Source organism: Eurypyga helias, unplaced genomic scaffold, assembly GCF_000690775.1.
Source record: "Eurypyga helias isolate BGI_N326 unplaced genomic scaffold, ASM69077v1 scaffold313, whole genome shotgun sequence".
In the NCBI taxonomy this organism is placed as follows: Eukaryota; Metazoa; Chordata; class Aves; order Eurypygiformes; family Eurypygidae; genus Eurypyga; species Eurypyga helias.
The window spans coordinates 59404-72400 of NW_010242886.1; the positions used below are offsets into that span (position 1 = coordinate 59404).

Below are 12997 nucleotides of genomic sequence, written 5' to 3' on the forward strand. Positions count from 1 at the left end.
TCCTGTTTTGGTGAATGCTATGCTTTTGGAGAATTTCGTTGAAAGAAATGCAAATCCAGTCAAGTTCAAATTCACATCAAACATTTCAAATCACTTTACCTGTGACTATTTAGAATGGAACAGAAGTTCATCTATTCCTGCTCAAGCAATATGACCTGAGGAATGTAGGGTAAATATTTTTCCCTTCTACTAACTTCAAACCTGTAATCAACTATCAATCTGACACTAAAGAGGAGATGAATGTAGGATAAATATTTTTCAGCGGTGTTTTCTATTTTTCCCTTCTACTAACTTCAAACCTGTAATCAACTATCAATCTGACACTAAAGAGGAGATGTTCTCTGGCTAAACTGTTTCATATTTCCAGCCACTGCACTACTCTGGCTAACAAGATGAAAGCATCAGACTTTAACTTCACAGTTATACCACAAGACTAAAACCTGTTCCCAGAATACTCTTTCAGTATGAAGAGATTAGAGACAATTTCTTATGATTCCACATGAGGAAACATTTAAATAAGTCCAACCACACAGTCTAACTTGTTTTTTCCTGATCTCTTCGATTACCAAAATGTCAAGTTTTATTTTATTTTTCTATATTGTGTACACTTAAACCAGTTATTCTTCATTTCCATACATGAAGTATTTGGCTTGTAAACATCTTTCATCCTGGGTCAGGTTAAATTGGTCAGATAATTTAAACGTCCTAAACTAAGAGCGTATGCATGGTTAGTTAGGCACTATGAATGCATCACCTCATTTATATGTCAAACTGTAGAACTCAGACAACAGTCTTATGCCCCATTGACTACAGTTATTTATAAGGCTTGGTCAAAGAACTCAAAAATATCTCCAAGATGTTCATTGACAACACTATTAAGACAAAAAATTATATTTCCTATGTAATACTTTCAAAACAGACAAGTTCTATTGATTCATCCCTTTTGACTTTGAAGAGGACAAGTATTTTTAAAATATGAAGATGTATTACATGGTTATCCACAAGGGGCAACTGGAAAATACATCACAGTAGCAGCTGTGCTAAGGCAGGCATCTTGTGGAATAACCAAACATTTCAACTGCAATAGTTCTGGGCCTGTCATTGCTTTTCTAGTGAAAAGCAATAAATAAATCTTGGACCAGGGCAGTATGTAATGCAAAGGAGGAAAAAAAAAAAAATCATGATGAAGGTCATTTCCCTCCACGTACAATCTTAATTTTTCCCTGGAAACACTATCTGAACAAAACGTTATGCAACTTGCTTGCTCACAATAACATAAAAAAAGAAATACGCAGTAAATCACTGAAGTTTCCACACGGGTAAACAGAATCCAAAATCCAGAGACAGAGATTTCAATGTTTTGAATAGGGTTCAACTCTTTTCTTTTAAAATTGAGGTGGGACAGTATGTCCATTTTTTCACATAGTATGCTACCAGTGAGGCTTCACTTGAAAGAATATGTACTCCTCTCCCAAAATTTCTGCAATCTCTCCTGGGATAAAGATGTATTTGAATCATTAATTCTTGATTAAATAAGTCAACTATTAAGTTGTCAGACAAAAAGAAGTCATCACCAGCAGATCCTTCTCTTCTTTCCATAAGAGTGTGACAGCAGTGGGTTCATCTACAGTCTCTGTCTGTTGAACAGGTATTAGGAGTCCTATAAGTAAGAGGAAGAGAATCAAAGATAGTACCACCAACTTCTGGAGTCTTGGTAGCTTAGTGTGAGAGACAGAATTTTTTCTCACACTGTGTAACTGACTCGGCCTGCACCAACGCAGAGTGCTAAATACTAAAACTGGAAACCAAACAAGGTTGTGGTAGGTTTGGAGATCTTGGCAACATCTGAATTGATTTACATCTAGCCTAGATAGTAATAAAATGACATCAATAATAATGCAACCAGAAGATACAAACAACACCATAGTATTGAAAAAAAAAAAAATCTAAAGTTATGCTTACTATTTAGTCACAGCAGAGAAAGATACCTTTCTCTGACTACAGAACCTCATAGAACTTACAGAAGTATATAGACATAGATGAGGCCACATGAATGATTATACAAACCCGTACACTCTGGAAAACATACCAGACAGTCTAAGAACCTAAGGAAACACTTATATTCAACTTTGCGCTAACTCTAAGATTAATTTACTTCATGCTGTATGGAGTACATTACATAGAGTACACCTACACTAGTGCAGACATGTTTAAGATTAAGATTGTCATTGGTGCCTTGCAGTACTTGGAAGGGAGTGTTCTCTACTTTCCAAACTCTTATTTAGTTTTGTCTCTAAGAAGCCTCCTAGCAAGGAAAAGAGTGTTCTACATTCTGAATAAGCAAGAGTCTTAAACATAGAAACACTTATGTAAATGAGACTTCTCAATGCAGTGTGACAATACATGGGCATACAATATGGACAGATATTGGACTAGGACATAAACAAAAAAAAAAAGGCATAGGAGCAATTCTAAACTGGTGTAGATTTAGATTCCATAGGTAACAATCTGCTCGATGCTGAAGTCAGACATGTATCTTCCAAGTCCTCCCATGGATCAAAACTTACGTTGAAAAACTGCATGTTTAGAAGGCTAATTAATTGCCTATTCTCCATGTATTCAAACATACCCCATGTGGAGCTTCTGAACTGACAGTACTGATTTGGTACTTACCCAAATGAGCCTTGCTGGAATACACTAGCTGGCTGTTGAAGATGTTTGTTGTATTGAACAACACTTGTAGTCCCAGCACTTTCATTATTCCATCACTTGGCAATTACCATTAATGGAAGATTATGACTGACACTGCAGCAAACTGCTAGCAGTAGTTAAAATAACAGCAGAGTTAGAAATGAAGTTATCTATTAAAACAGGCAGCCTCCTCTTGAAAACGAAAATATGAGAAATCATGTCACAAGTAGCCAACAGCAAAGACTATTATTAATACATTTTCCCATGGACATCAGAAGTCAATCAACAAATGCAAAACTAACTGCTTTCATGAAAGGCAATTGTGTTACAACAGTTCACTGGTTAGCTTAAAAACATTTCAGCTGTTCACTGGAGGAACAAAGACATGCATCTTCCCATTCAGACATTCAATACAGTCTGTTATTAGAAAAGCAAAACAAAAGAAGAGTTACCCCAGAGATAAATCTGCAAAACAAGCTATACCCTGCTTAGATATCCAGTGGAGTTCTTGGCAGTATTATAAGCGTGTGACAATCACTGTATAATCCAAACAAAAATTAATTTTCCTAAGAATGACAAGTGAGTTTTGATTTCACTTCTCAGAGTTTGTTACATATTAGTTTTAAAAATAATGGGTGCACAGACTTCCTCTAAGGAGGGTGGGCTCCAAAGACAGCACTGCCACTTTATCAGGCAATGTGAGAGAACCTTCAACACATCCCAGATTTCTATTGCATAGCTCCACAATTTGACTGTTCAGCTTTCCTTACCTAACTTCACATTTTGAGGTTGAACGAGATCCAAGCTGATAAAAGGGAATTTCACTCTGGTTTGGGAGTGAAAGGGAATTTCAACTCCATTACAAGGTGGAGTGGAATAGGACTACTTAACCTCCAACCCTATTTGCTCATTCCACTTAGACTGAATAAAAAGAGGCATGGCTTTTATTACAGTTCGCTATGTTCAGTACATAGCAGGTGGGAGAGTTAAGGTCCTGGTTCTTACTCCTGTAAAAATGCAATTATTTAAGCAACAGTTTAAGATTCAGTGACTGAATACCCAACAACACAGCACGTTTTCTGAGCTGGAGGAAGCTTGATACAAGATCTGCTCCAAATTAGGCTGAGCAAGAATTTAGACATAGGTCTTCTACATTACAAGTATTCATTCTTCTTTTGCAGAGATCTGTACATCCAACCTGATCTTTTCAGAGTACTCACATTTCTCCCATTCAACTGAAAATATGAATAGGGTCAGGTTTTGTATGAGAAAATTGCCTTCTATTTAGCAGCATGATGGAACACTTAGTGGAAATTCAGTTATTTTTAATTTTAGGTTTTTTTAGATGCAAGTGCCTAAAATACTTTAAGCATTTGACAGTTATTCAGAACAGAGAAAATGCATTCACAGTAATATTTCACTTTCATCTAACAAAAGGAATAATTCTAAATAAATATATGTATTTTCCAGATCACCTAAGGAAATTTTATAGATAGATTCTTTTAAAACATGACACATCCAGTTGCCAAAAATCAATCTCTGCTCAGGACAGGGAAAAAAAGGCATTTTTTTTAAGCAAAACATATTCCTTAAAACTGAAAATGCATGCACATCATGGAAACAGTCATTTTATAATCAGTGACAACAAAGAAAATTTGGTAAAGCAAACTTAATCAGGCCTTCAGTTTTACATTGGGAGATGTACTGTTTTACAGTAATTAAAAACGTGTTCTTTGTAACAAGTTCATAACTATATTATCACATGAGAGAAATTATTTCGCAACAAGGCTATTCCAATAATTCACTTTGGAAAACATCATTCAATGAAGACAAATGTGGCAAAAAGTGAAGGAATTACATTTATTGATTATTAAAACTAATTTTGAATAATCTATACATTTTGAACTACGTACATTAGCATAAAAGTCCAGACATAAACCTCCTACTGTTATTTGTGTTAAGAAATAAAAGCTTTCTATACTATAAACACCAAGTAAACACATTTTTGTTTACTAAGATTTGTAAAAATATATTTTCTTTTCAGCACTGATATTTATATTTCCAAAGAACTCCTATCTCCTTTGTCTCTCTCTCTGCTCTTGTACTTTGATGACTGTAGAGTAGTCTTTCCAGCTATTTTTTTCTTTTCTTTTAATGTTAGCTTAAGAGCTGTTGGCAGATGAAGGTAATAAAAATGGTTGATGCTCTAAAGCATAGGTTAATTTATTTTTTATGCAGGACATACGGCACATACAGGGCACAGGTCCTATACACCGTTGTGTCTCTTCTGCAGTTTTTCTTGGTGGAAAGGCACCTGAGACACAGAAGTGAATCAAGAGAGGAAGCAATGCAGTGTAAAATTTAAACTGGGCACCAAAAGCTGAACAGATTTGAATAAAAAAATATTACTACCACAACAGAAGATAACCATTATCCAGTTAATTTTCTAACAGGCATTTCAAAATCTTCCTGTATTGAAAAGATATGTTTCTACCATCTAAATCTCTGTTGGCATGCAAGTAAAGAACTTTTTCTCTTATGCCTGGAAGATCTAAGAAAAAGCTGTTGCCATTCTCTTTTGAAAACCAATTTACACCAGAAGCTAACTGTTTCAGCAGATCTCAAAAACCCCATTTCCTTCTGTCTGTCTTTGCTTGTCACGTTTTCTAAAAGTCTCCATGGGTAGCATTTTCTTTTGGATTGTCTTTGGTTAGATATTTTAAGTCACTGACAAAGTACACAATCTCAAGCTGCACCAGCCTAAGTAACTCCTAGTGAAGAGACACACACACTCCCCACCCCTTCCTGTGTCCAATAGAAAAAATGATGTGGATATAACCCCAGGGCATGATTAGTGCCTGCAAAGTGTGATTCAGCAAAAATCATAGACATTTTTCTATAATACTCTGCATAGGCAGACTATTATACTTACATTCATGTCTCTGATATTTTCTTTTCAGATGTAATGTTTACATTTATCTTTGTTGAAATTCAGATTGCTGATATTTAAAAGTGAACATGAATTCCATTTAGTCATTAAAAATAAACATTAAATAAAACCAGATCAGGATAGGTTGCTAAAAAGAATGGCTTGAAATGTCCTCACAGGATCACAGCAAATCCCTGATCACAAACCATTTCAGTCATCTGAATCCAACTCACAGTGATAACATCTTGGTCATATTTTTTAGTTGGTTTAGAATAGTGTCACATCAACAGTAACATATGTGTACTCTTCTGATGAGATACATATTATATCTACAGTTTCTTTGTATCTGTTAAACTACTTACTCAGTTAAAGGAGAAAATAAGATTATTTTGCTAGGGAATATTCTTGAGAAATTTATGTTGCCTGTTCTCTTTTAACAATTTCTTAGGCACTTAAAGAAATAGTTTGCGTAATATTTGCCCAATATCATATATACCATTTCAGGCTTTCTTTGAACAGTTCACATTAATAACTTCTCTTCTATTTCCTCCCCAAACCAGTAGCTAGTCAGTCAGATATTGCCCCTGATATTTACTGAAGTCCTTGAAATAATGATTTCCAAACCTAGTTTTCTTATTGCCACCATCAGGCTGACACTGTCCTGATTCTATGACAATCTGAAGGCAGCATCCACATCCAACTATGAAGAGCCACAAGAACTGCAATTTGGCAACCCTTTTTCTAGACTGAATTTCATAGAAACCCTGTTGATTTGAATCGACTTATCTAGTCCTTTATACTTTTCTGTCTGTCCTTGCTTGTTTAATAGCAGTAGTAATAATCTTAGTGTCCTTATTTATCCATACTGGTTACTCTGGAAGTACTTGAGAGCCAGCTAGTGATTCAGAAGAGAAACCAGCAAATTTTCCTCTACTCCCATATGATAAATCCAATTTCCCAACCTTCCAGCTCTCTGGATTTATTTTGCTGAAACTGAACCATCATATCATTGCACAAACCCTATATATTTAATCTGAGCTCAGATTAGCTGCACTGCATGTTTGTTTGTTTGTTTTTCTTCTGCAGCTAGCTTTATTCCTAAAGTGCCATTAAATCAGAAATGTCTGTCACCATAAGACCAATGGCCAGAGAGATGCTAACAGATAATCAGTGAAAAGTCGGTCTCAGCTCAGTTCTCATTTAATTCGTTCAACAACTCACTTACTGAGAAAGAAAGTATCAGCAGCTAGGTAATCTTGAAAAACAACTCATTCTGGTTGAAAGTCTCCTTGACTTCATGTATCACCAGAAAATAAGCCATGAAACATCAAGTAAGGGAATAGAGAAGCTACCTTTATGCAGTGCAAGCCAGGCAGCTTCGCCAGTTTGCCAAAATGCAACTTCCATTCCTCCAGAAGCAAACTTTCTTCTTCATTTCTTTGGGTGTTCAGAGAGTCATGGTAGGAAGATGTCTGGGTGAAGTTTGGCTTGCAAAAGAGAGTAAACCATAGAGAGAAAAAAATACAATGTATTGAGCTTATAATCGGGGAAAGTATTCATGGCCCTAAACACCACCACACAACACTTATTCCATATTTATTCAGGAGCAGTGATGAGAGGTAGGCATTCTAGTAGAAAATCTAACATCAAAAAAACCTTTTAATGCTGGAATATATAACGGAAAACCAAAGAAACCTGTATAACCAATACCACTTAAGCAAAGCAATAAATACCAACATCATCTTACATTATATAGAACTTTTCATCACTTTTATGAAAAGCTTTAAATACAACCACCTCCATTCCTACTTAACTGCATGGAAAAAAGTATTCAAACTGCACAACAGTTTAATACTGGTAGTGAGGAAAAATACTCTTTCTACTGAAACGGCCGAAGAAATTTGAAAATGTAAAATGCAGCTGCTAAAACTTATATGGGTCAGGGCATTAGAAAGTGTTATTATTAGACTCCATATGTTAAAAGAAAAAAAAAAATCTGTGTTTTTAACCTCTGTTATGAAAGATATACTTTCTTTATAACACACTCTGGTAAAAAGGTACCAGTTCATTGCTTTTGACCATCCTGAGGAGCACCTCTTGCTAATTCAAACTAAATCTATATAAATCCCAGTTTCTATATCAGGAAACATTGTGGTATCTTTTTCAAGTCCTGGAAACCATTAAGGCAGCATTTCAAGTATATTTGGGATCTACAGATCGTTTTAAAGCTATCTGCCTAGCACAGCGGGAACCATTTTTACAACTAGCTTTATTGCCTAGCAATAATCACTGAGCTCCTGAAAAAAGAATAGCCTTACCAGCATGCAAAGACTTAGTCCTTTTGCTCAGGAGGAAACTGTAATGCTTTCAGTTTCTGTTTCATAGACTTGAAATTTCTTTTTCTTTTAATCTTTGTTCTTTTGCACTTTCTGGAGCCCTGGGAAATTGTTAGCATTATTGATAAAATTGTTCCCTGTTGCACCTGCTTGTTTGCATCTGCTCAAGAATCTCTGCAGTGTATAAAAAAGATAGCTTTAACAGTATAGTGTTGTAACAGTAATAATATAACATGTAAGTACATAAGTATAGTACAGAGATAGATGGTAATTAGTAGTAGTACAGATATCAGAGTTTAATCTGGAAAGATTAAGTTTATAAGATTCAGAAAAGGTTTTAAATGATCAAGAAAATTACATATTTGCTTTGCCTATGTGTTGAGCAGTATTGATCCAAATAGATCTCACTAAATAGTGGTTAATTTCTAATGAAGTTTGGCATAAAACTTTGGATCTTAAACCATTACACTACTGGAAACAAAGCATGCATCAAAGGCCGGTATACCAAAGCACTTCCTAGGGCTGTGTTAGACTAAGTTTATGAGAAGACAGCACTTAAAGAGCTAGCTGATATATAAATACAGTACCTAGACACTAGAGAAAGTTGTAATTAACAGAAATTCAGGACTGCGACAAGTATTGATACTGGGAGTGATTTCTGCTGCATTGTCTCAATGAATTGGCAAAAGAAACATTAAAGGATAATTAAACTTTTTTAAAGCCTTTAAGTAATCAGAAGTGAAAGAGAAAAACATGAATCAAATCAAACAAGATATTATAAAGTTGCAGATATTTTCACACAGCATTCATAGTTCAGGTAAAGTGCATAGTCATAAGGTAGTATCAGGCTATCTGCAAAACTACACAAAGCCATGTAAAATAGATGCAAATTGGGAAATTAGGCACAGAAAACCAAAATTGCATTATCTCTTAGGAGTAGGAACCAGTGATGCCACTAAAAAGAACTGACAGTCACTGTATCTAGGTAGCCATGTGTTTGGTTGTCCCTTTCTTCCCAGAGAAGCTTTTGAAGGTTTTGCAGTGCCATGTCCCAGATGGTCTTGCACAGTTGATTTGTCCAGAAATCTCACAGTGTGTTTCCTTACAGTCTGACAGTACCAAGAACCTCCTTTGGCTGCTCTGACCCCACAGGAAGCCTGTTCACAAATCCCGCTCCTAACATATCTTAATACCTCACATTAACTGAAGTTCAGAGAAGCTACCAGGCATTCAAAGCTTAATCTTGTTTGGCAGGAGATCTCCTGGTTATTTTCTATCTAATGTGACTAATTAACAATGGAGAAAGACACAGAAGTGGAGAGAGAGGTAGACATCTTGTAATGTGCCACTCAACAGCCTCCTCCCTTTATGCATTCTCCCTCTAGGGGTAGCGATATCTGTGATCATTACAAAACCATTAAGCAACATGATAGGTTTGAACTCAGCTCAAAGAGAAACAACTACATGTATAGGAGATGTACTGGAACTTCCTACTTTCCTTTTAAGTCAGAATATCTTTATAATTATTGTGCCCAGAGTAATTCAGTCAAACTCAGCCTGAAATGTCTTTTCAGCAGATTTCTTTGGAAGCATCCTGTCAGAAAAATGGAAATTCTATTTCTGATTAGGTGCCCTACAGAGATTACTTTTCATGTAATCGGTGGTGTCTTTACTTCAGGGCAAAAAAAGGCCCCCTGAATTAGCCTTTTTTCTTTTTGACAGGTAGTTTATCCTTCTGAAGATAAATGTGCAGTCATGTTTTGTTTTGTTTTTTTCTACCAGTATTTTCACTAGCATCAGTATGAGATACTCTGCTTTAACAGCAATGAGCATGATTTGACCTAAAATAGATTGATAAGCTACCATGGAGACAGAGTTCATTTCTAACTCTTGATAGGTTAATCTCTCTTTAGTAAAAATAAATAAATGATAGCATTTTGACTTTATACTTTCCTTAAGAAAGAAAATGGAAAGACAAACATATTTGAAATGGTGAGTGGGTCACTTCTTTGTTTGAGTTAGTTTTTCATTTCTGCAATGTCTTTACAAAGTGCTAACGTATGTCCCCATTACGGACATATATAAATTTATTTTAAAACATAAATTCAGAAACTATAAATCTGATCCCCACCCAAAACAATAATTCTGGGGAGATTAAAGACTTCATTTAATTAATGTAATTAATTGGATGCTATTAGTGGTTTCAGCATTAATTAAATAAAAGTCTAATAGAAAATATGATTCCTCCTTTTGCACACACACTGGAGTAATTTGTGCTATGGGCCTTTCTCAGATACCTTTCAAGCATAAACATAACTACATGGAAACAAACTGTTTCACAGGCTTTTATATTGTTTAAATGTTTGGAGGTAGCAATTGGGTTTTAGAGTTTCCAGTTTCTTTTCTTTTTTTGTTTTTAGTAGTAGTACACCAGACTTTCATGTAACTAGCACTTGCAACAAACAACTTTGGCTATGGGTTTCTTTTATTTTACTTATGTTCAGTATTTCCGAACAAGATTTCACAAGACCTCATTTTTATATCACTCATCAGTATAAAATTGGTTATTAAAAGATCACTGGAAATAATTTCAGTTCTGACCCTGAGGCCATTCTTTATACACAGAGTATCATTTAAAATGAGGTGAATTATGCCTGTGGTGTTTCCATCCTACATTTTCATTGAGTTGCTCTAATTATTTCAATATGCCACAGGAAGCGTAACGTGTAGCTATGGTGAGGGGGATGGACAGACAGTTTCCCACACATACATTAGTGGAGTAGATTTCTTTAAAGACACCTTGCCACAGATCAAGGCTGATATTAGTAGAAGGAAGAAAAGGTATGTGTAATAGATACTTGATATTTTGCTCTGCCATAACAGGTGACAACTTTAACTCAAGAAGTCTCACAACTAAGTAAGGATATGAAGAACATGATGCACCTTCTGGAGAACCTCCTCACATCCCAGAAGCCTCCAGGGTTCTGTGCTATGCATGGTGTATCTCGAAGTCCTACCCTGGAAAGTCTGCAGTCTCGAATGGCTTGGACTACACACCAACCTTGCACGCACATGCAAGCTGGGAACTTCACTTGCACCAAAGCACAACTTTGCCGCGGCAACACGTTATGTGACATGTGGAATACAGACCTGTCCTCTGTAGGCAGCAGTCCCCAAAGAACTGAACCCAACCTGCAAAATTCTATGGACGGTGAATTTTATTATACAGCAGGCCTTCACAATTCCCCCTCCCAGTATCAGGTAATTCAAAAAGACAATTTGCAATTTTTAAGATGCACCTCTCCCCATTCAGACACTACCTTGACTCCTCTTCAGTCTATTTCAGCAACTCTTTCCTCTTCCGTATGCTCTTCGTCAGAGACATCCTTACACCTTGTGCTCCCCAGCAGATCTGAGGAAGGTAGCTTTAGCCAAGGAGCAATCAGCTCACTAAGCCTTGAGAACCTGCCAGGATCGTGGGACCTGGAAGGAACAGCCGGAGTAGTATCTGCACAGACCCCAGATTTCCCAATAGACATTGTGACAAGCACAAGGGATGTTAAAGATAAAGATTACCAAGCCATAGACGTATAATGAGAAACATTAAAGTGGTACTCGAAGCATGTTTCACAGCTGCCAGTTTTAAATTTAGAGAGTACTGCATGACTGCTTTATTTGACCTTTTCTCTGGTGATCATGGAGACTTACAAACATGAAAATTCAGATTTATAGAAAGTAAGAAAAGGTACTGCCAGTTCATACTATAGGAAAAAAAAAAAATCTAGTTTCTAGAAGCATGTTGAAAAGTATTTTGTACACAGATATAACTTACTGGTCTGTTTGGCAGACTTTTTGTGATAGTCCAAAGACCCTGAGGGTCAGAGCAGCTGGAAGTCTAGGACAAAAGAACTGTCATGGGTGGCTTTTGTTCATCGAAGCAAAGGTTTTCCCTGAGTGTCTAACTGTTGTTCCCAAACAATATCTATGGCACTGTTTGCTTCAGGTGGTCGTGGGTCCTGCCAGTCTGTTTGTCAGTTCTGTGAAGGCAAAGGGACAATTATCGCTGCATGTCATCTAGACAATCAACCAAATAGAGTTGGTAGAGAGTGGTTAGTTTGTTGCACGTCATTTGTCATGTAAATGAAACCTAAAAATTTATCTAAAAATACTATTTTTATATACTTGGTATGAAACATGTACTTAAAATTATTTAAAATATTTATAAGGAGAATAAGAGTTTGCTTTCATTTTGGTAAAAGCTTGCAGTTTTAACAAGAAATGAACTACCATCATGTATTAGATCCAACACTATTTATTGTTAAGATATTACGTAGTTTACAGATGGATACCCTTTTATGTGCATGCAATTTGCAATGAATGTATTCATGCTGGTGGAATACAAATAAATTAAGCTATTATTTTGTTTAAAAAAAAATAAAACAGCTGGAATGATGTATCCTATATTAAGTCAGCTACCACTACTTTAAATGTAAATTCTTATACTGATAACAACAAGTAACCTTGGTTTGTGTCTTAGTATTGAAGTGTTATTGATAAGACCAAGTGAAGATTTTACTATGCAACCCTGGTTTGGGATTTTATATCTGGACAAGAAAATTAAGAGGGATAAAAATAATTGAATAAATTGAGAAATATTAAAGGAGAAAATAACAATGGTTTAATCAGAGAGAAAGAAAAAATTAAAAGCTATTTATTTGATGCTTTTTACTTACATACATAAGAAGTAGCTTTGACCTTTAGCTAAAAAGAAGAAACTATAGGTTTGCAATTATTTTAATCCAGAATGTGATTTAATGCCCAAAGAAAATTTGAAGTTTTTTTCAGTATTTAGTGTATTAGAAACTTATATTGCTAAAGTGCAACCAGAGCTACTGCTTTTCATGTATATATTTAAAGATGCATAGTATGCATCATATTTCCATGCTCTTTAGCAGTCTTTCTGAAAAAAAAATGTTTACAACCCAAAATAAATGTTCTAAAATGGAGAAGTAAATTAAGTTGCATTTAATAATTAATGCAA

General features: G+C 35.5%; 1 protein-coding gene across 1 annotated transcript in view; it reads left to right on the forward strand.

Moving 5' to 3' along the window:
• Positions 1-11550, forward strand: part of KCNH8 (potassium voltage-gated channel, subfamily H (eag-related), member 8) — a gene marked incomplete at its 5' end in the record, with an annotated part of 69859 nt that extends 58309 nt beyond the window's left edge. The window contains 1 exon segment of the mRNA XM_010149193.1: positions 10840-11550. Within this exon segment, the coding sequence (XP_010147495.1) occupies positions 10840-11550 (711 nt within the window).
• Between the last annotated feature and the right edge of the window lie 1447 nt (positions 11551-12997).